At 36.4% G+C, this 23,471-nt stretch overlaps 1 protein-coding gene across 3 annotated transcripts; it reads left to right on the top strand.

The window, feature by feature from the left end:
* The first annotated feature begins 102 nt into the window (after positions 1–102).
* Positions 103–22,911, top strand: NDUFAF5 (NADH:ubiquinone oxidoreductase complex assembly factor 5). 3 transcript variants are annotated; one of them, XM_037494518.1, is made up of 11 exons: positions 103–353; positions 2,448–2,488; positions 5,623–5,686; positions 6,816–6,863; positions 8,640–8,743; positions 10,632–10,671; positions 12,789–12,986; positions 13,398–13,458; positions 22,148–22,231; positions 22,559–22,641; positions 22,804–22,911. In XM_037494518.1, the coding sequence occupies exons 1-11, from the start codon at positions 132–134 to the stop codon at positions 22,894–22,896; spliced, it is 1,038 nt and encodes a 345-aa protein (XP_037350415.1). In that variant the 5' UTR covers positions 103–131; the 3' UTR covers positions 22,897–22,911. The 3 variants fall into 3 exon arrangements, with proteins under 3 accessions (XP_037350415.1, XP_054552228.1, XP_037350419.1); XM_054696253.1 differs by lacking the exons at positions 22,559–22,641; positions 22,804–22,911 and adding an exon at positions 17,051–17,187 and having other exon boundaries at positions 22,148–22,183; XM_037494522.2 differs by lacking the exons at positions 22,148–22,231; positions 22,559–22,641; positions 22,804–22,911 and adding exons at positions 17,051–17,187; positions 19,144–19,179.
* The last annotated feature ends 560 nt before the right edge of the window (positions 22,912–23,471 follow it).

Genomic DNA, 23,471 nt, shown 5'->3' with positions numbered 1-23,471 from the left:
CTCCGCCGCAACGGCACGCGAAGTGGGCCAAATTACTTTCCCTTTCTTTCGGCGAAGGTTTCCGGAAGTTCCTGAAGCCTCGGCGGCGCATGCGCACGATAGCGCGCGGGCTCGCGACTTATTAGTCCGTCATGCAGCGCCTGACGCGGCTTTGGGTCCCCCGGCGTCTACCTGGGGCGGCTGGGGTCTCCGGGGAGACCCTCTGCCTCAGGAAATTCGCCTCCAGCCGCTCTTCCCCGCGCAATGCCTCTGCCAGAGCCCTAAATATCTTTGACCGCAATATGAAGAGGAAACAGAAGAACTGGGCGGCCCGGCAACCTGAGACGGTGAAGTTTGACTACCTGAAAGAGGAGGTGAGTCCTCGGGGCTGCTGGGGGAGGGCAGCACCCATCTTAGGCTTGGGTCGGGGAGCTACCGGCCTAGCCCCGACCGACCCCCACCTCGCGGTGTGACCTTGAGCTGTCACTCTGCTTCTCTGGGCCTTTACTCATCTCGGAAGGGCTGGGCTCGGGCTGTAAGGTGCTTTTCGCTCGTTCCTTTATTCATCACTTAGTAGTTATTTTTTGAATTAAAGGTGTAGCCAGGGCAAAAGCAAAGACCGCTGCTCTCTTGGGATTTCATTCGTGCGGGGGGAGGGAGGGGGGAGGGGAGGAAACAGTAATTGCCTCTAAAGAAGTAAAGAGAGGTAAATAAAGTGGATTGCAATAATCGGGGAAGGTCACACGAGCAGAAAACATGAGAAATTAGACATGCTGAGATGGGGGATAGTCTTATAGGCAAAGGGATTGAGAAATGCGGAGTTCTTGATGCCTGAAGACCCTTGTTGAAGCCTCTAATGAGTAGGGAGTGGGAGAGGTCCGGGGAGGCCAGATTGTCAGGGCTTTAAGGGGTAGACTTTGATTTTCTTCTGTGTCTGAATTTTCCTTTCAATACGGTAATCTCTTGGCCACATGTGACCACTGAGCACTTGAAATATAGGTAGTCCGGTTGAAATATGCTGTAAGTATAAAATACACTGGATTTCAAGTGTGTGAAAAAGGATGTAAAATATACTTCATTAATTTTTCATATTGATTTTATGTTGAAATTATATTCTTGACATATGTCATTAGTAATATACATTGGAATTAGTATTTCCTGTTGATTTTTGCTTTTTTAAAAGTGGCTGCTTGAAAATTTAAAATGACACATTTTGCTGTTATTTTAATATTGGCACTACAGTAGTGAAGTAAATGTGAGACTGATGATTTTAAGCAAGTGTGATAAGATTTGGTTTATGTTTGGGAAAGATTAATTAAGATAAATGGAGATCACTTATTTGTGCTGGTTTGAAAGATCTTTTCTGTGCCTACTTAAACTAGGGATTCAGGGTTTCTCTCTGGATTTGCAGTAGTACCTTCCTCCCTGGGTAAATGTAGCAAAATTCAAGTCAAGTATAAGGAGCTCTTTTAAGTCCATGCAACACATTGGTCTGCTCCTGAGCTCCTACTTTGGGTGCAATTCCTGGCCTCTCAGATGATTGTGTGTATGTATGTTCAGGGTTCTTGGGGGCATGTACTTAGAAGATGTGCTTCCCTAGCCACCCTTCTCCAAGAAAAGTGCCTGGATTACAACTTGACTGAGGCCTTGCTAGTTTGCAGGACTTTAATAAATTAGATAAAGTATATGACTACCTTTTATAATAGACACAGTGTATGCTCATATTAGGAACGCTGTACAAAGTGAACTCATTTGGGAAAACACTGTTGCTATTTCCACTCATATCCCCAAAGATTCTAAACTTTCAACTCCTAAAAGAAACTCTGGAATGTTTATGAGAAAATGAATGGAATGTGGGGAATATTAGATTCCCACCTCTTTATTCCTGCCAATTGAAGCTAGTGCAGCAAAGGGTACACACCTATCATAGGATCTGTTTTAGATTGGGGTGGCATTGAGGAGAGGATGGGAAGCATAGTTTCTTTAGATTTGACTGACTTTTTCTAACTTATCAATGTTGTTCAGAAAGTTGTTTGCTCATTTAGGAGTTGCACAAAATTTGTTAATAGATTTTTTTTAAGTGATCAGTTACATAGTGATATACACTCCAGCTAACTAGTTTTTCACTTTCATATACCTCATGCTATTATCTTTAAACAACCATGTGCCTGTTTTTTTTCCTGTTGCCTTTTATCTATGCAGAATTATGACACATGGAATTGAAAGAGTTAAACTAAAGAATGTTTAGTCTTGGTTTCCTTAAATTGACTTCTGAAGCAATTTGCCTCAGTTTGTTTCCTGGATTCCTATCAGAATTTGAAAGAAAGTTGCTGTGGAAAGTTTGAAAAAAGGGATAAAGGGGAGTATTTATCAACAGTTAAAAGATAAGTGCCTATGGATTGTTGAGTACTGGGTACTGAGTGTACCTTTGTCAAATCCACTCATTTTTTCCTTTTGTTATATTTAAGGTTGGAAGTCGGATTGCGGATCGTGTATATGACATAGCCAGGTAAGTGATGATTGTCATAATTAGATATAATCAACTCTTGACTAAAAATTTGAGCCTAAATTCTGAGAACTTGCTGTCTGAATGGCAGGATCTAGAGGAATTTATTGCCAGTATAAGTGATTTAATCCCTCTCTAAGTCTCCTTTTTTTGTATGTCTGAGAGAGCAAGTGTTCTTTTCTAGTATAAAAAAAAAAAAAAAGATAGAACTACACAGCTCATAGCTTCTGAATCTGAATGACTGATCTACTTGATCTGACAAAAACCAGTAATGAAAGAATCCTCCAAAAAAGGAATTTTAAGATTTACTAAACTTACCTTTAAATTACTTTTAAATGTTTAATAAAACAGATTTTTTTTTTAGCCATCTTAGGTAGAAAGTCTACCTAGAATCGTTCCCCAATGAGTTTATGAGACCTTGATAATTTTATCCTGTCTTTTTTTAAAATGTTTTATTTTGTTAATTTTGACTTCCTCTTTTTTTCCCCCCTTACACTTTATCTTAAGTCTTATTAATACCAAGAGGGTTCTGTAACAATTATATAGAAGCAGATTTGAGAAAAGTGCCTTCTCATCTGCTTTACAGATTCAAGGTTTACAACTACATTGTGGAAACCACAGTTAAATACAGATTATATTGGTTTTACTTACAATTTTTAAAATTTATGGAGGGATGAAAGAGACATTCAGTAGAAATTGAGATATGATATTTTCTTATAATGCTGGGAATTAGTGGTGGGCTTCAGCTCCATAAATATTTTTGACTTAAAATATTTTCAACTTGTGATGGCTCTATTGGAACATAACCCCATGGTAATTGAGGGAGATCTACAATGGCTTTGTTTTAAAATTACTATGAGACATTAGCAAATCACTTATTGTACTCTTTTGTTTAAAAAGACAGCCACTAAATTTGACCAGTATGAGATAAATGTATTACATTTGCCTATCAAAAGAATTTTGTGAAAATCACAAACTCAATATTTTAGCTTTATCCTGTTGCATAAGTCTTGGGATGAATTAATTTCATAAGATTAAAAAAATACATCATTGTTGCAAATAGACACCCACTTCATCCTTTTTATTTCATTTTAAAAAATCTGAAGTGGGCCTCCCTGGTGGTGCAGGCGGTTGAGCACAGCGCTGTGGAGCTGTCTGCAGCCTCTGCAGTGTCTGTTCAATCCCCGCCAGCCATGGAGATGCCCACATGGTGCAGCAGACCTCTCCTGTCATGCCTGCTGCTCCCCTCAGCAGTGTATTTCAGTCAATCTGCCTGTTCTGTTCCCCACTCTGTCTCTGTGAATCCTCTCACCCTTCCGCACATCTGGCGTGTACCCTGGTTCTTGTGTAAATAAATAAATAAATCTTAAAAAAAAATCTGAAGTAGCTAATTCTAAGGAAAAAAATCACTTACTATTTTTACTGTAGTCATTCATTTTCCTGGATTTCAGGCTATTTGTGATTTAATAAATGAAACATTAAAGTTTCCAAATCAGTTTGGATTTTATAGTCTTTTTATGTTGTAGTACTAAACAAAACACAGGTCAATGAAGAGACCTATGATTATGACTAAAAGCATGTCCATACTTTTTGTCTTGTTATATGAATGAAAGTTTAACTTATATATTTTTTTAAATACATTTATTTTTTATCGAGGCAATATTAAGATACTTCCGTCACATATTGCCACTATAGTGCACCCATCACTAAATCACCCGTAATCTACCACCTTAGTCCATTGTGCTTCCTTCCCTTTTTATTCTACCCTTACCTCACCCTCTCCCTTCTCTGCTTCAGTTCTATAGTCAGTTTTGAAGAATTAGTTTTTAAGTTTGTCTTTATATGACCCTTAGCTTGGTAAAAACATGTCTAAACTAACATTCACTCTTGGGAATTAAATTATTAAAAATACCACTCTAAATGTTCTTGCACTGACATTCTATTATTAATAAAAGTAGTTTATATTTTCAGCACTGGTATTCAGGCCTTGTTCACTTAAAAACTTACCCCACATATTACTAAATGTCGTATTTGTGTGGTCTGAGACTCGCTTAATGATGTTATAATCAGAGATTAATAGCTAACTCATAACTAACTTTTGTTGCACATTTTACTGCACTGTTTCATAAAATTCTCAAGCTGAGAATTACCAACCTGAGGGAAGTAATAACTTTTCCATTTTCTTGATGGGGAAACTGAGATACAATAAGATTTAAATCAGTTGTCTATGGCCACCAGATTGCAGACCCAGAATTTTAACCCATATCTTTTTGATCTCAAAGCTTTGCCTTGCCATACTGACTATATTCATAATCAAAACAGAGGGCATTAAATAAATGAATAGTTCTTTCTCTCTAATGATTCTCCAACTGCATACTGGCATTCCATATTTTTGGTATAGGTTTTTACCGGATATTGCAAAGGGACTTTTTGATTCTAGTTGGAAAAATGTTTATTAGTAAGATTGTTTTCTGGCCTCAAGTATTTAACTCTATGGCCTTTAATTATATGTGATCCAGTTTTGGTATCACTTGCTATATTTGGAGCAGAGGGGATAGTAGTTCTGGTTCAGAATTCAAATCAGAATTTGAATTCTTATTAGTTGAGTGATCTTGGGGTGACTTGCTTAACTTTGAACACATAGTATGATACTTTAAACCTGGTAAGCTATTAGTAACAGCTATTTAATTGGTATTTTGTTTTTAGTCTAACATATTCATAATTCATGGTATTTCACATGATTTTTAAGACATCTGCTGCCTTAACAAATTTGAGAAGTAGGAATAATTATTTCCTGATAAGAATCCTGAATATTTTCATATTTACATTCCTTTGTATGTGTTATCAAATTAAATACACTTATTAAATCTTCAAACCCACAACATGGAGCAACTTAGGGAGAACCAACTGATTTGTGATCCTATGAGTGACTAGGTCAGACAAAACTACTCTGTCTGGTCTGTTCTTTGATACAACTTGTCAGGTGAGGCAGAAAAGGTAGATGATACAACTCATTGTAAGTTGTGTTTACAAAAATTTTTTTCACTTATGAGAAATTATTTCTTAAAAACTATTTTATGTACCATTATGTTGCAGACAAAGCATAATTTTTCTGTTTTTTTTTTTTTTTTTTTAAGAGATTTTCCCCTTGCTTTGGATGTTGGCTGTGGACGAGGTTACATAGCACAACATTTGAATAAGGTATAGATGTTTGATGGAAAAAATTGGCTAGTTTTTTTTTAATTGAATATATTTGACATATATCATTGTATAAGTTGAAATGCAGCATGTTTTTTGGAACATTTATACATATATAGTGACATTTAACTTTTCTATCTAATTATATCTATAGTGTAATTATCTGTCTATAGTTATTATATATTAGATCTCTCTGGGTTGTTTACTAGTCATTGCGGTTTTGTGCCTTTAAATATCAGTCTTCTCCCCTAAGCCCCCAACCCCCTGGTAATCACCATTTAACTCTTACAACCTTCATTTTACTCTTTGTTTTTTATACATTTGACTGTTTTTAGATTCCACATGTAAGTGATATTACACAGAGACATATGTGAAAATAGTCATGGATTATAAACACAGCAACTAGAAGGTGGGGGAGGTTTTTCAAGATTGGGAGGCTTATGCCTATTGTAAGGTGAGGGAAAGAGACACAGAAGACAGAAGACAGAAATTAAAAATTGGTAGGGATGGTGATGGAGGGAACAGGATTCTGAAGAAAAGAGAACATAGAATAAGGTGTTAGTCTGAAAGAGAAATATCATGGTACCGTTTACCCTTAGAAGAGAGAGAGGATAGGCAAAATGGACGGAAATGAAACCAATAGGGTTTCTCCACATATCCGTATTTGTTAAGATTTTCTATACTCTTTTTTTTTTTTTTTTTAAGAGAAAGAGAAAGCTTATTAGGGAGAAAAGGAGCAGAAATAAAGTGGGACTCCCAGGCCTGTGGAACCAGGCCAGGGAGGAGCAAGGAAGCTGAGATTTTTCTATACTCTTTGTAAGCTCTGTAATGAACAGCTAATGGGCAGAAAGAAATTGCCACATTTTTTTGTGGCACATGAGTGGGAACTTTACTGAGTTGGCTGCATATGTTTTAATCTGTGCAACAATATTCATTATTAAAGATATTTGAAAAAAATAAAGATATTTAATATATAAAGGTATCATACTGGTTTTATGCAGAAAACTAGCCTTACAAAGCTGAAAATAGATCTATAATAACCACTTTCTCCTTTAGCAATTTCAATAGTTGTTTTATTATTGGAATTTTTGTTTTGTTTTAGTTTTATCTGATCAACTTCATTCCATTGTAGGAAACTGTTGGAAAGTTTTTCCAAACAGACATTGCAGAAAATGCTCTGGTAGGTAACTTTTTAATCCTGTTGGTTTCTGATTTCCTGGTTGGATTTTCAGTTCTTCTCTCTTTATTTCCTTCAAAATGAAAATAGCATTATTTTTCTGATTATAAATATAGTACATACACAGAATAAAAGGCAGGAAATATAAAGGAGAAAGGAAAAATCACATATACCTATCTTTCCAAAACATAGTTTCATGTCAGTGCTTGTGTGCCATATTTTTCACAGCGTGTCATTCTTTTACATCAAAACTGACATGTGCCATACACCCACCATCTCTTGAAATGACTATGTAGTATTCCCATATTAATACAGACATTGCCACACATTGACATTTCAGTCAATGACTGCAATATATAACAGTAGTTCTAGGTTAGGTGTCTGTTAAACTGTATCATCTTGGTTTGTGTAATTGCACTCTGTGACATGTACACAGTGATGAAATTGCCTATCAATGCATTTCTCAGAACATATCCCCACTGTTAAATGATACATACCTATATTCCATGTTTGTTTTTGCTGAATCACTTTAGAAAGACACTTATATTTCTAGTTTCTTGATAACCAGTAATATGATGAGTATCCTTATGTGATGTAACTTTGTATTTTTGATGTATTTTTCTTTCTGGAAATAATTTATGGATTTATGATGTTTGTCTTTTAATTTTTGATATGTATCTCTACACTGCATTTAGAAATATTAAAAAATATGTAAAAGTATTTTTTTCTCCTTGTCTTTGGCAAAACAGGACCAAAGTGTTTTTGTTTTTGTCAATTTCCTAGTCAGAAAGTAGAATATTATTATTTTTCTTTGCATTTCTTTGATTACTAACAGCTAGTTAATATCTTTTGACTATTAGAAATTCTTAACGCGAATTTTGTAAGTAATTTTACATTGTACATATACTTCATACTTTCTTCGTTGACCTTGGAATGTTCTTGTTCTAGATAGTAAAAACTTGTATTTTGGGGATGCATTTTAATCTTTCATCATATATGTTCTAAATATTTTCCCCAGTGTGGCATTTACATTATTACTTTTTAGAAGTTTTTGATTATCACCAAATATATCCGCCTTTTTATTTTCAATTTCTGACATTCCAGTCTTGTTTACTTAAGTGTTTTTGTCTAAGAATGTAAAAATGCTCACCCATATTTCCTGTAGTACTTATGTCACTTCAGTTATTCCACTGAAACTTTCAGATTTCCGAGGTTTGTTTTAATGTGAGGTGGATGTCCTATTTATGTTTTCCATCTAATTGATATTTTTTATTTTTTATTTATTTTTTTTTTTAAGATTTTTTTTTTTATAGAGGCATGTTTTTATTTATTTGTTTGTTTGTTTGTTTGTTTATACATACACTGGGTACAGTCAGAAGCGCGGGAGGGTGAGAGAATTCACCAGAGCCAGAGCGGGGAGCAGAGCAGGCAGAAGGACCGAAGTACACTGCTGAGGGGAGCAGCGGGCGGCAGGAGAGGTCTGCGCGCCATGTGGGACCCTCCTCCGGTGGCCGGGGAGCAGCCGGGGATCGAACTTGTGCTGCAGAGGCTGCGGGCAGCTTCGCAACCCAGCGCCCAACCGCTGCGCCACCGGGGAGGCCCTAATTGATATTTTTTAAATAATACTTTTTAAGTGCCTTCTCTGTGTTTTTTTTGGGGGGGGGGTCATGGGGTAGAAACCACATAAATGTAACAGTGACTTTAATCTTACATGCTATGATTGTATTAGTAATTGAAATTTTCTATAAATGTGTTTTTGAACTTTTTTTTGAACTTTAGAAAAATAGCTTAGAAACAGAAATTCCTGCTGTCAGTGTTTTAGCTGATGAAGAATTCCTTCCGTTCCAAGAAAATTCATTTGACCTGGTGGTTAGCAGTTTAAGGTTGGTAAACCATTTATACTTTAAAAATTATGTTATAATTTATGCCATAAAGTATTAATATTATAGGATAAAGAAAATAGATAATGGAGTAAATTTTTAGTTTACTTTTTTTTTTTAACTTACAAACCATCTTCAATTCCTTGGAAAATTTCTCTGGTATAGAATTTTGGATTTTATGCCCCCCAGTGGATATAATATGATTTAATATCTCACCTCTGCCTCTATCCCCCCAGCTTTCCTCAGTTTGCTGAAGCTCATGTGTAACGAAGGGTTTTCCTCCCTTTTAAATTAGTATCCTGCAGTTGACATTGATGGGAATAGGAATTTGAAACCTATATACTGGCTCCAAAATTCAAATGTTAGAACATTCTTATATCAGTACAACCCATTTGATAGCTTTTTGTAGGGTAACAATCATCAGTTTGCTTGACTTTGCTAATATTGTTACTGAAAGGCCTATGTCTCAAAAACCCTCATTCGCAGGCAGACTGGGAGAGTTGGTTACTTTTGCTGCTTTCTTCATTGAGTTTTGTAATTTCTTGCTTGCTTTTTGAAGCGTCTAAACAAATTTAGAAAAGTATTCAGGTTCTATCATGACATTAAAAATCATCATAAAGTCTTATTCTAAAGAAAAGACTCCTGAGCATGGAGTCAGAACCTGAGTTTTACTTTGGCTCATCTTGCTATTATCAAGTAACTAATTTCTTACATTTTCAGTTTCTCCATTTAGTCAGTTATTATCAATCAATTATTATGAAAGATAAATATAATACAACATGGTTTGAAGTGGGTGTTCAGTGCTGTCCTGAAAGTCAGCATAGGAGTATAGCAACTCCACCAGGAAATTATGACTATACAGACACCAAGGCTGTGAAGTCTTTCTGTCACTTATCATTAAAGTTTAAATAGAGTCAATAGACAATGCAAGAAGTTGCTTGAATTAAGTTTTTAAGTTCATAGAACTCTTTTTTTGTAATGACTAAAAAATGTGTTATTTATCAGAAAACTCACTGAGTTAAAGTTCTGGTGAATAATCCTATTTGCTGGGGAAATTATAGGTGTGTTGATGAATTTTACTTTTTTCTAAGAAAGTGAGACTTAGATACTATGTATCTCTAGCTTTAATTAATTGATTTACTTGATGAGCTTCATTGAACATGTTGTCAGGTACTTATTTTCACTGTTTCCTTTAAAAAAGTCTCAGAATAACAATTCATGTTAGATGCCAGATAAGAATGTCTTTTACTTTATCTCACCCCCTCATTTTTATTGAAAAATTATTAATATATGTATTTAAGGTATGCAATATAGTGATTAGGTTCATGTATGTATTGTAAAATGATTGCCACAATAAGAATTTGTACCCTTTAACCAATATATCCTTGTTTCTGTCATCCTTACCTGGACAGCCACCATTATACTCTTTTTTTCTATGAGTTTGACTTTTTTAGATTCTGCATATGAGAATGTTTAGTATTTGTCTTTTTTTGCTTGACTTATTTTACTTAGCATGCACATTAATAGGTATAAAGTGATATGATATTGTGCTTTTCCTGATGATTAATAATTTTGAGCATCTTTTTATCAACCTGTTGGCCATTTGTATATCTTTGGAAAACTGACTTTTACTTTATTCGGTGAAGAAAAACCTGGGCAGAAAATCTTAACAGCAAAGTGATTTACTGTCACATTTTCTAGTGTGACATGGAAGGTTATTCTCTTAGGAATATTTTTTATTTTAAAATTTGTATGAAAACTATCGGTGAAATTTGGTGTGTAATTTCAAATTTCAAAATTGGCACGTTTTTATAATGTATCATTATACTAGAAGTAATTATACTAATTATATGAATTAAGCTACAACAAATAATATATTTTCTTATTGTAGTTTGCACTGGGTGAATGATCTTCCTAGAGCACTTGAACAGGTGAGAAAACATAATGTTGATTCTCATAATCCATGTTGTTATTCAAACATTATAAACCCATTTTACAGTTCTGACAGTTGGAAAATGGAAGCAAATCAAGTATTTTCTTCTGTGGGCTGTGAATACTTGATACTCTTTGGCATATTAAGTACATGGGGTCATTTCCCCCTCCTTGGAAATTCAAGAACTCTAATTAATGGATATGTTTTAAATATGTAGAAAACTTAAGTAACTGTGGAAATAATATTGATATAAGACGTTTTCTGTGTGTGTTTCTTTTGTTCCTTAGTTGCCGATAAATTTTTTATAAGAACCTATTTGTTTATATTTGTGTCTTCTCTGTGCTCTGTAGAGTGTGCTATGTAAATATTTGCTGGTTGACATTCATCAGCAAACAGGCAAGGGGTAGGTAAAAAGCATTATGTTCAGGGGAAGGAAGAGATCACTATAGTTTGGAGTGATCCAGGGAAGTTCAAGAGAACGAACTTTCTTGAATAGACCCGTAGAGGGTGGATTGGATTTAGAGCATAAAAGCATTCTAGGAAGGCAGAATCACAGGATAAAGTAGGAGAGGTATGAGAGTCTCGGGAGAATGGAAGGACAGAGAGGAAGCCTTAGATTTTGGAGATTAGTATAGAACTGGGAGATGGGGTATATTGAGGCCAGTTTTAGAAGTACTTAGGTGACAGATTTAGAGCCACCGGAGTATTTTGAAGAGAATGGCATGAGTAAAAAGCTGGTGGGTGGGCCTCCCCAGTGGTGCAGCGGTTGAGCGCTGGGTTGCAAAGCTGCCCGCAGCCTCTGCAGCGCCAGTTCGATCCTCGGCTGCTCCCCGGCCACCGGAGGAGGGTCCCAGATGGCGCGCAGACCTCTCCTGCAGCCCGCTGCTCCCCTCAGCAGTGTACTTTGGTTCTTCTGCCTGCTCTGCTCCCAGCTCTGGCTCTGGTGAATTCTCTCACCCTCCCGCGCTTCTGACTGTACCCAGTGCTTGTATAAACAAATAAATAAATCTTACAAAAAAAAAAAAAAAGCTGGTAGGCAAGATAGCTACTATGTCTTAAGTATATACTATGTGCTAGTCACTGCTTTGTTTTATATATATTTTTAAGTGACTGCAGGATATTTTGTTTTGCTTATTAGAATACTGATGTCAGGAAAATTTATTTAAATAGAAGAGGGACTGTTTCGGTGATCCAGGCATGAGAAACTAAACTCAGGTGGCAATGGTAGGTCTTGTAAAAAGGAGAGAGGCATTTAGAACTCTGCAAACAAAAAATCAACAGTTTGGTGACTGATTAGATCAAAGAGAATGACGAGTCACTGCTCAACCTAAAGTTTTGAGTTTAGGTGCCTAGGAGAATAATTTGGGGGAAAGAATGGTAATGATCAGATAATGGGAATAGAAAATGGTAATTGATAGGGCGAGGACTTTTTTTGAGAATGAGTGTTGGGTATGTGTTGGATTTGTTCGGGGATTGAAACAAGAGACAAATGTCTATTCCCCAGGCAGTTGAAGTTGAATTTAGGGTTCTGGGATGACATAAAGATACAGACTGAAGAGTCAATTCTTCTAAAATCCATGGAAATGATAAATCTTTTGAGGTAGAAAGAAGCTGCAAATTGCTGAGTACTAAATAGGTACCTGCTGTACTGGAGTTTGATGACAAGAGAAAACAGTAACTTTAAAGGGGCAGAGGAATAAAATCAAAGGTTTTAAAGTTGGTTTGCTTATATACTATTTAGTAATTGCTTTATAATATATTAAGTATAAAAACCAGTTTTATTATAGGCTAATTGATATGAGGATTAGTTAAGTTCTTATGGCATATTTCTAGTCAACAAAAGCAACAAAGACTAAAGACTGAAACACTTCTAACGAAAAATAACATATTCATTCATTTTCCTGTCTGCTTATTCCAGTTCAATGTATTGTCTATCTTTACAATAATATCATAAGGCAATTACTTTCTGACAGTTGGTTATTATAGATATTATATATTATGTTTACTAATTTGACAAAATAATGGTAATCATATTGATTTAGACACCATGTATTTATTATTTAAACAATTTTTATATATAAAATTTTGAATAGTTTTGTTTTATATTTCTTACAGATTCATTATGTTTTGAAACCAGATGGAGTATTTATTGGTGCAATGTTTGGAGGTGACACGCTTTATGAACTTCGGTGTTCATTACAGTTATCAGAAACAGAAAGGGAAGGAGGATTTTCTCCACATATCTCTCCATTCACTGCTGTCAATGACCTAGGACATCTGCTGGGGAGAGCTGGCTTCAATACACTGACTGTGGTAACTATCAAGAGGATCAAGTAACCCATTGATTACGTAGTTCAGAGACAACTTCTCATTTTAGAGATAGAAAATGAGGTATTGATATAGAAAGGTTTTGGCATTTTCTTGCTCTTGCTCTCTTTGTTAGTTTATATAAAAATATCTCGATTAACACACAAGAATGTAAAAATTATTTTGTTGAGGTGAATCTGCTAACCACTGTACTATGGAAATGAGAAAAATTAATTATTTGTAGTGGAGTAAGTAGCTCAAACAAAATGTACCTCAGTTAACAAGAAGGCTGTTTCTCAGATGTCAACAATAACTGCAGTAATTGAAGTGATAAAACAACCTCTTTTTAAATCTGTATTTTTTATCATGAATGTCAAGTGAATATTCTCCCCCCTCCCCCCTTTTTACTTTTAATAGGACACTGATGAAATTCAAGTTAACTATCCTGGAATGTTTGAATTGATGGAAGATTTACAAGGTAAGGAACTTAATGAGTTTGAGACTTAATTTGAGTTATATTTTGAGAGCCGACTCTGGCAGGCACAGGGCTAAGCATTAGGGATACACTGGTGAGGAGAAGTATTTTAAAGTGGGCAAGGCACACTCAGGTAAACACTACAGAGATAAAAACTAATTTTTCTTGCATGTGTAAGCTATGAAGTAGAGGCGCATAATGCTATAACTGCTTATAAAAAGCAGGATTATCTTAAACAGTGCATTTGATGATGGTAGTATATTTCAGTGTGTTGAACAACAGCTGGCAGCTTGTGTCTGGCACAAAGAAACAGGTAGTTGATTTAATTTCGGATTGGGGTTTGTCAAATGAATGGATCCTGGCCTGAGAGTCTATAAAGTTTTTTATGAAGTAGTGATGACTGTGACCTTAAAAAAGTGAAGATGAGGTAACTAGATGAAAAGGATGGGGATAGGAAGGGAGGGATGTGTCCCAGGCAAGAACAGTATGTGCAAAGAGCCTGCAGGAACCAAAAGAAGCACATTTGGGCTAGAGAATAGGGAGTAAAAAAGAGACTTAAGTGATTAAGTTGTTGGGTAAATGAGGACTATAGATCTTGTGCTAGGAACTTGCTAAGATTGTTTTTCTTTGTCTGAAAACATTCTTTGGGGCATTTTAATGGGGAAGAGGTGAGAGTACAGACAGAGAATTTTTATTTTGCTAAGAATGGATTGGCAGATAACTGTAACATTGAAGTAGCTTCACTGAGCGATAATGGTTTATACTAAGGGGGTGGCAATGGAGATGGAAGTGAATGGATTGTAGAGATATTAGGAGGTTAATTTGACAGCTTTTACTGGTGGATTAGATATGGATAGATGAAGGAAAGAGACATTTCAAGCATAACTGCTTTGTTTCTAGCTCACACAATGAAATAGATGATACCCTTCATTGATCATGAAAACAGTAGAAAGAGACCAAGTATGGGTAGAGACAGCAATTGAATTCACGTTTGAATATATTGGGTTTGAAGTACTTTTGAAATATTTAAGAGATGTCAAGTATGTGGGTACTTAGCTGAGAGGTGGTAACTGGTAAATTGAGTCATCTGTGAATAGATGGTGTTTGAAGCATTGCCTAGGATAAGAACCTGGAGTGAAAAGATAAAGTGGTCTGGTACTGAGCATTTAGGAACCTATCATATAATGACTTGGTAAAATGGAGAAGCCTGCAGAGATTAGGAAAGAATAGCTAGAAAAGTATTAGGGAGGAACACCAGAACCGTATTGTAAGGTTAAGAGTACTCAGATGCATCAAATGTTGCTGAGAAAGGACATGCAGCCTGAAAATACCTATCACTAAACAGAGCAGCAAGTTTGTTGGCGACCATGGTGAGAGCTCTTTGTTTGAGTTCTGGGAATAGAAATAATAGGAATAGGTTGCAGACTAAGTGGAAAGTGAGGGACTGGAGACAGCAAATATCTACTATACTCTCAAGAAGTTTGACTGTGAAGAAGAGGTGAGAGAGGTGGAAATATTACAAATATCAGAGGGGGAGGAAAGGAATAGGCAGTAAGACGCTGGAAGTACTAATTGGAAGAATCTAAGTGTTTCCATAGAGGTGACTGTGAGAGAGAAGGGATAACTCATGATGTCAGGTATTGGAGAATGTGACAGGGAGAAGATACAAAGGCTGGGGGAAGAATTGGTATTGAATAGAAGGAGAAACAGACATAGAAAGAAGAAAGGAGGGTTAATACTAGTGGACATACTGTTTGTGTTTAATAGCAGATTATTTCCAATCTAATAAGTCTGTTTTCTTTGTCAAACAATGTAATACTGAGATTGAAAGAGTCAGAAGTTTGAGAGTGGAGTCAGAACAATTTGAAATAGTGATTGTAGAGAATGGGAAGATGAATTGATCCAAGAAAGTTAAAGAATCTGAAAGGTACATTTGAAGTTGGTCAAACAGATCTGTCACTTTCTCCAATAATAGTTGACAGCTCAGGACTAGACTCAAAACAGATAGTTGGCTTAGTTTGAGTTGGAGCTTTGCTAGATGAGGATGACAAAAAGACAGAGACAAAAGATAATTCCAAGAGTGTAATTGAATAGTCCAAAGAATCTGAGCAGGGAAAAAAAAAGGAAGTAAAACATATATTTATGTGTGTGTGTATGTGTGTGTGTATATATGTGTATGTGTATATGTCTATGTGTATATACACACACATATATACACATACACACACATATAAATGAATTGGGAAAAAGTAGAGGAGCAGTTCATAGGTAATTCCTAGGTAGTCAGAGAATGGTTATGGTTGATGAACCTGATATGGTCAGAAGGATATGGTCAGAAAATGGGACATGTTACATGTTGATCTGCGACATGTTACAGATTTAGTGACAAGAGGTGGAATAATGAAGTTCATTAGAGGTGAGAAGACTGAAAAAATCTTAGAGGCTATGGGTACCTGACAACTATTAACACTGACGTCACCTAGGGTGGTGACAGGACTTGGTGTACAGAAGGAACCTGAAGCAGTTGCCAAAAGCCTTTGATCAGTGAGGGAGTGATATGGAGCCTACTACTAGACAGCAAGGCAGAAGTGAGAAAGAATATACGTCTCAGCAGGGCAAGGTTTTTTAATAGACTAGTAATGACCTGGAAGAGGCTTTGAGGTGCAACAAGGACATAAGCTCTACTATCCAATTCTAAAAGAGGTAAGGTATGCAAAAATAAACATCTGCCACTGAAGGGGATGCTGGAAAATGATTTTTATCAAAGGAGAACCTCAGAGAGAATGTGTGATGTTTGTTACACAAGTGTCATTATTAATTTTGATGAGTGGGGTAGCCAAGGGATTAAGGGTGTGTTCTGTGAAACCACAGGTACACTTACCTAGGAGAGCCTTAATCTGGAGCTTAAAATTTTTGTCAGTTTTTGTTTTGTTTTTTTTTTTTTAAAGATTTATTTTTTATTTATACTGGCGTATAAATAAATAACTGGGATACAGGCCAGAGGTGTGGGAGGGTGAGAGGATTCACCAGAGACACAGAGGGGAACAGAACAGGCAGACAGACTGAAAGCACTACTGAGGGGAGGTCTGCCGAGCGCAACAGGAGAGTTCTGCCGTGCCATGTGGGAATTTCCCTGGCTGGCTGGGAATTGAATCCGCGCTGCAGAGGCTGCGGACAGCTTCACAGTGCTGCTCTCAATCCACAGTGCCACCGGGGAGGCCCAAAAAAATGTTGTCAGTTTTAAAGGAAGAGAATTACTAAAATAAATACCTCATGTTTGTTATTGATTCATAGATTTTTATGAGTACATTATTGTACTTGTTTCTATCAATAACTCTGGTAAACTACCTTATTAGTATTACAAATGAGAACATTTAGTTTCAAGAGAACACTTGCCAGAGAGTAGCTTAGGTGCCAGGCTCTTGCCTTCTTGTTTCTTGCTGTGGCACGTTCTAACTGATTCCACAGTTCCTTGTACCTGCCTATTTTACCCATTGTTTAGCCTATTCTGAGTACTGTGCTTCTCTCATCTTGAAAAGGAGAAAGATGTATAGCTGAAAACTTACTGTCATAGTCTTCATTTACTTTAATACAGGGATTGGCAGCCTGTATAGCATATATTCCCAAGATGACGGGACCAATGATAAGCCAGACAGCACCATCCAAAACCCTGTCCTTGGCACTTGGCTTCCCTGAGTAATCACAGAGTCTTTTCATCCAAAAGCTTGAGAGGTAGGCTGATGATTTACCATTCAGACTGTAATGATAAATATTTTTTGATACACCATTTATTTTTGTACTTGCTAGATAGTAAATTCGGTGCTCATGATTCATTTCAAGAAAGAAGAGAGACTGGAAGTTATTAGACCTATCGGTTGAAAAAGTTTACTACTCATAGATTTAAAAATACAGTACTTTGTGCTAGTTATAATTCTAATATCCTAATTTTACAAATAAGCAAATTGAAACAGTGAGGAGTTAAATATCTTGTCCATTGTCTAAATCTATGGTTATGATTTGAATCCAGAGTCCTATACTGCATACTTGATACATGTATTATGTGTCTTTGTCATTGAAGTTAGCATAGTTGTTCAGTAAAATGCATTAATATTAAAGGTACTACTGCTTGTGTTTTTAACCATGATCCAGACCAAGGTGTAGAAAATTTCCAGTCACTAGAAGGTTGCCTCATGCTCCTCCCCAGTTAGTAACCCTCTCTTCCCTAAGGGTTTTCTAGATTTTTCAATTTCCTACTATTTACCTGTAAATGTTACCTGTAAATAAGTGCTTTTCTTATTATTACTGTAAAGTCTCTGACACAAAACGTATGTCTTCAATTCTCCTATCCTGAGGGGGATTAAGAGGAGTTATCTGCAGATAATTTGTAAAAGCAATAGATATAAACATTAGCTCGTTAATTTTATGTTTGTTTACTAGCATTTATTGAGCATTTACCATGTGCTAACCAATGAGCCAGTGGAGGTAGTATATATTTCCTGATTTTGGAGTTTATGCTCTAGTAAAGAAACATGCATAGAAATAGAGAGATACGTTTAACTGTAAAAGGAGATAATTGTTTTTTGAAATACAGGGGGGAACGCAAGAGAAAGTCTCTCAAACTGCAGAGGGAGTTGGGGCTACTTTTGTAAATAAGAGGAGGTATCACCCAAGCTAAAATGACTTTACCAGTAGAATGAAGGGGTAGGTGCAAATTTTGAGGTAGGGGTAGGGATGGGGCAGGGACATTGTGTTCCAGGTTGAGGAAATGGCTTGTGCGTGAGGAAATGGCTTGTGTGTCATGGAGCTGCAAGAATATACAAACTTTTTTTCACTTTTCATTTAAGGAACTTTAGAGTAATACAGTATTGCTTGAATGTATTGAATAGGGAGGTGAAGGGAGATGGTCTTGGAAAGCCTACCAGAGGATTCTAGATGTTATCAGGTGAATTTTGTGATGTTTTGAGAATATTGTACAGAGGAGGGACAATTGTGTTCATATATTACAAAGTTTGTCTTCGAGCATTGTTCAGGAGGTGGGTTTTATTTTAGTCTTTTAAGATTTTATTTATTTATGCATACAAGAGCTGGGGTACAGGCCAGGGATGTGGGGGTAAGAGGATTCACCAGAGACAGAGTGGGGAACAGAACAGGCAGACTAACTGAAGCACTGCTGAGGGGAGCAGCGGGCGAGACGAGAGGTCTACTTCGCCATGTGGGTTGCTCCCTGGCTGGCCGGGGATCGAACTCATGCTGCAGTGGCTACGGTTTGCATGATAGTGCGGTGCTTAACCCCTTGCACCACCAGGGAGGCCCATGAGGTGGATTTTATGAGGAAGGTAAGACTATAGCTAACTTAACCTCTCTTGTCATGCTTGAGGAAACTGAGTCACAGGAGTTAAGGAACATACCCAAGGTGATCACAGTAAGTGGTATGGCTAGAATTTAAAACCAGTCTGTCAGCTTGCCTCAGATCCTGAATTCTCAACCACTTTACATTGAAAACGTCAAAGGCAGCTGAGATGGGAAGAAGAGTGGTTGGGGAAAGAATGGAGTTGGGGAGGGACTTGAGAGACTTTCACTTATACTTCTTTGCACTGGAAGATAGTGTTAATTCAGACTGGTTTTTGGTGTTTTTGCTTGATGGTTGTGGTATGTCTCATTTGAGCTGCTATTATTATTAATTCACAGAAAAAGTCCAGAATGTGCATCTAATTTGACAAGTTGATGAATGCATGAAAAGTTTTGGAGGCTTTCACAGTGATTTTTAAGGTAAGTTCAGTTACTTTTTTTTTTTTTTTTTTTTAAGCAATACTCTGTATTGTTCCTAGTAAACCATAATAAATAATAAATTAGGTTTTTTATTCAGTAGTTGAACTTAACCTTAAAAACACTGTGAGAGTCTTAAAAACAGTTACTTGTTGGCTGTATTTTTTTTTTTTTTTTTAAGATTTATTTATTTATTTATACAAGCACTGGGTACAGTCAGAAGCGCGGGAGGGTGAGAGAATTTGCCAGAGCAAAAGCGGGGAACAGAACAGGCAGACTAACGAAATACACTGCTGAGGGAAGCAGCAGGCATGGCAGGAGAGGTCTGTGCGCCATGTGGGACCCTCATCGGGGATCAAAGTGGCACTGCAGAGGTAGTGGGCAGCTTTGCAGCCCAGTGCTCAACCGCTGTGCCACCGGAGAGGCCCTGGATTTCTTTGTTATCCCAAAACCCAGAGCTAGTCTGAATTCCCAAATGTGTTTCCTGGATGGTTTTTCCCTTTTTTAATTTTTTAAATTTATTTATTTATGTACACAAGAACCGGGGTACAGCAGAGGTGCAGGGGGTTGGGTGGTAAGAGGATTCACCAGAGGCAGAGTCGGGGACAGAACAGACAGACTGACTGAAATACACTGCTGCAGTGGGCGAGGCAGGAGAGATCTATTGTGCCATGTGGGTCACCTCCCTAGGTCAGGGATCTAACTTGTATGAAAATGGCTACCAGTAGCTCCATAGAGCTGCAACTTAACCACTTGGGCCTCCAGAGAGGCCCCTGTTTCCTGTATGGTTTTCTTTTTTTTTCTTTCTTTCTTTCTTTTTTTTTTTTTTTAATTTATTTATGCATACAAGAACTGGGACACAGGCCAGGGCATGGTGGATGAGAGGATTCACCAGAGACATAGTGGGGAACAGAACAGGCAGATTGCTGAGGGGAGCAGCGGGCGAGTCAGGAGAGGTCTGCTGCGCCATGTGGGCAGCTCCCTGGCCGGGGATGGAACTATTGCCGCAGTGGCTGTGATTGCTTCATAGGTTGTGTCTTAACTCCTTGTGCCACCAGGGAGGCCCCTCCTGTATGGTTTTCAATAAAAGTCTGCTATGACTTGTTATGAAGGATTGGCATTCCATTTTGAAGATGTTAAAAGTGAGTTTAGTAGAGATTAAATGCATACTTTGCATATATGACTTTGCTTAAGGATCAGAACTGGAATTATGATCGCAAAGTCCAGACACCATACCACATCCTATTTCTTCTGCAAGGAGAAGGGAAGTTTAACATGGCCATGTGTTTCTCTTGTATGGGAAATGTGGGCAGCACTAGCAGCAGTTACCAAATGTGCTATATACAGCAGTGAATTTCTTCATGACTGACATAGATCTGGCTGAAGAACATTATGTCTAATAATTTAATTAAATATCCTGACACTGATTATTTAGTAGGTATTTTAAAATTTTTGGTGCATTAAGTATTTACATTAAAAAATTAAGCCTGTTTTGCAATAGTGTTGCCTATAATGTATAAGTAAACCATGTCAGTTGGAATTTGAACAGCATTGGAAATACTACAGCCATCATCTGCAATAGACTCTTTGAATGAGTCCCCATTTAACACTTGTCTTTTGATAATTGCTACTCTCTATGTAGGAGAATGTTTTTAAATTAGACTGTGTAATGACTCTATAATGTTAGCATTAGAAGCCATTAGAGATCATCTAATTTGGCCACCTTAAGGACCCAGAGTGACTAGTTTAAGGTCATCAAGCTGCCAGCAAAAAAAAAGATTTATTTTCATGATTAATTACTAGTTTGTATGGTTGTTTTTAATGAATTGGAGCTGTTATACCTCACGGGATGTGGAACATTTTTTTCAGTGTCAGATCATTATTTGGGGGATTTATGGGAACATTTTGGGATTGATAGGAAGAAAAAGGTTTAGTTATTACAACTAATAAGGCCATTAAAAACTTGGGATGTTATTATTTTCAAACTCCTGAAGAACACTGATTCTCGGAAATTGATTTGCTTCTGTGAAAGTAGAAAGACAAACTAAATTTTGATCATGTAGTATAGAGAGAATGAATATAAAGGATTTTTACGCTTGAAATTATTTCAGTTTTCCAAACTAGTTTAAAATGTGACCTTTCAAGGTAATTTTGTAGAGTATATGCATAAAGAAAACTCAAACATATAATCATGAAAATCAAATGTATAATACTTAATGGACAGTGGTATGATATCTAGCTTTTAGCTATCAACTTGAAAGAAATCAAAAAATAAACTTTTTTTTTTAAAGAAACTGCTTTTTATTTCAGGCAGCTTCATTATTTCATGTCCTCTACTTCTAGCCCATTAAAAATAAACATTTAAACATTAAACATCTTAAATGTTTTAAAACATTAAGAAAAGTGCCCCTGAAAAGAATACACTTAATCCAGGATTTGTAAAATCCGAAAATATATAGTACTTTGGGTGCTATCTTTTGTGTCTCAAAGCTTTTTCTAAGTTTAAATTAGACTATGTATTGAATCTATAATGTTAGCACTTGCATTTGTGGCTTAGAAGAAGTGAGGTATGTAAGTGCTTGTTCTCCTTTGCTTGTTCTCACTTGCAAACTATGGATCACTTACTTGGAGGGCATCACCCTACTTTTGACCAACTGGCTTACATTACACCATTCCCCGCAAGTGAAGAATATTTATAGGATTTGCCCCCTGAAATTTGACTTTTTACTTGTGTTTATATCCAAGGAGCTTCAACCCATTTTGCCTTAAAATCACTAAACAGCCTAAGTGCAATCTAAGAGAGAAATTAGGTTTAGGTTATTTTTGCATAACTATTAGAGAATGGGGATGGTATATTGTTGGATGAGATGGAGGTCTATCTGTGATATTACTGTATTATCTAAAACTGCCTGTAGTTTATTTTTAGGTATGGGCGAGAGCAATTGTGCTTGGAATAGAAAAGCTCTACTGCACCGAGATACGATGCTTGCAGCTGCTGCGGTGTACAGAGGTGAGGGAACTGGCCCCTCTTTCCACCCATGCCTCACTGAGGAACTTGTTTATCCCTCAAAATTGCCAGTCTTTTTTCCTTTCCTATGTCACCATCAGATTTCTTGTCCTTTATCTCAAAACATAGATTCTGTAACGCCTAACCTTTTTCCAAGCAGACTTTACTATTTTCTTACTGTCAGCTTCTCAGTAGTGAGGATTTTTCATGTGAGTCCTCTGAGAATCATAGTATCCATTTCTTTTGGGGACATGACTTTTATTGTGCAGGAGTTTTTTTTCCCTGTTTGCATTTTTTATAAGACTTTAACAAACATTGTTATCTTTGTAGAAATGTACAAAAATGAAGATGGTTCAGTACCTGCCACATTTCAGATCTATTACATGATAGGATGGAAATACCATGATTCACAGGTAACATTAAAGCAAAATCATATTTTCAGTGGGTTCTTATTTTCTTTATTTTTTATTTATTAACTTAAGGGTTTTTTTTTCTTTAATATAAAACAACATTAAGGGGTTTCATTAGGAATATGTATTTATGTGTTTCTAATATCCTTAATCTTTATTTTTCAGGCACAACCAGCTGAAAGAGGTTCGGCAACTGTGTCATTTGGACAGCTAGGAAAAATAAACAATATTATGTCAGAGAGCAAAAAATCACAATAAATATTTTATTCAGTGTTACTGTAGTTCATAGTTTTCATTAAAGAGGTAAATTTCACATCTAAAATTACATTTTGAAGCAAGAAGCAATATATAAGCTATTTGTTAATAATATACTAACCACTAGTATAACCTAATACTCTATCTGTATTTTGTAACCATTTCAGTTTCACATGGTTTCTGTTTTCATATAGATACTGTTATGTAGTGGATTTAGTGCCTTATGTGCAGATTTAGACCAAAAGAAAGAAAAAAATTCTCTGAAAACCCACAAATGTTCACATATATAAATTCCTATCTTGAGGGGAAGTCATTACTCACATTAATGTTTTGTACCTTACCCTCTGATGTTATTTCTGTGAGAGGACCATAGCCATGGAGGAAAGACTAGTTGGTAGATGCTTTAGAGTTCTGACTCATTTAGAATAAAAGCGTAGATTTTTTATGACTACTCTAAGATTCTTAAACCCAAATTATCTGTCACACTGTCTTTTTTGTCACAAAAAGGAACAGACAGATTATGTACTTTCTTCTCTTGATGTATTATACACCTTTGTTCATTAGAAAATTGTTCATGG

The sequence above is a fragment of the Talpa occidentalis genome, unplaced genomic scaffold (assembly GCF_014898055.3).
Source record: "Talpa occidentalis isolate TD23 unplaced genomic scaffold, MPIMG_talOcc4v2.1 talOcc4.10, whole genome shotgun sequence".
NCBI classification, from domain to species: domain Eukaryota; kingdom Metazoa; phylum Chordata; class Mammalia; order Eulipotyphla; family Talpidae; genus Talpa; species Talpa occidentalis.
This window is presented reverse-complemented; position numbering and strand designations above follow the sequence as displayed.

Coding starts and splice junctions, on each gene's coding strand:
- NDUFAF5 (XM_037494518.1), top strand. CDS start 132: ATGCAGCGCCTGACGCGGCTTTGGGTCCCCCGGCGTCTACCTGGGGCG. Junction 6,864..8,639: donor ACATTGCAGAAAATGCTCTG/GTAGGTAACTTT, acceptor TTTGAACTTTAG/AAAAATAGCTTAGAAACAGA. Junction 13,459..22,147: donor ATTGATGGAAGATTTACAAG/GTAAGGAACTTA, acceptor GTTTATTTTTAG/GTATGGGCGAGAGCAATTGT.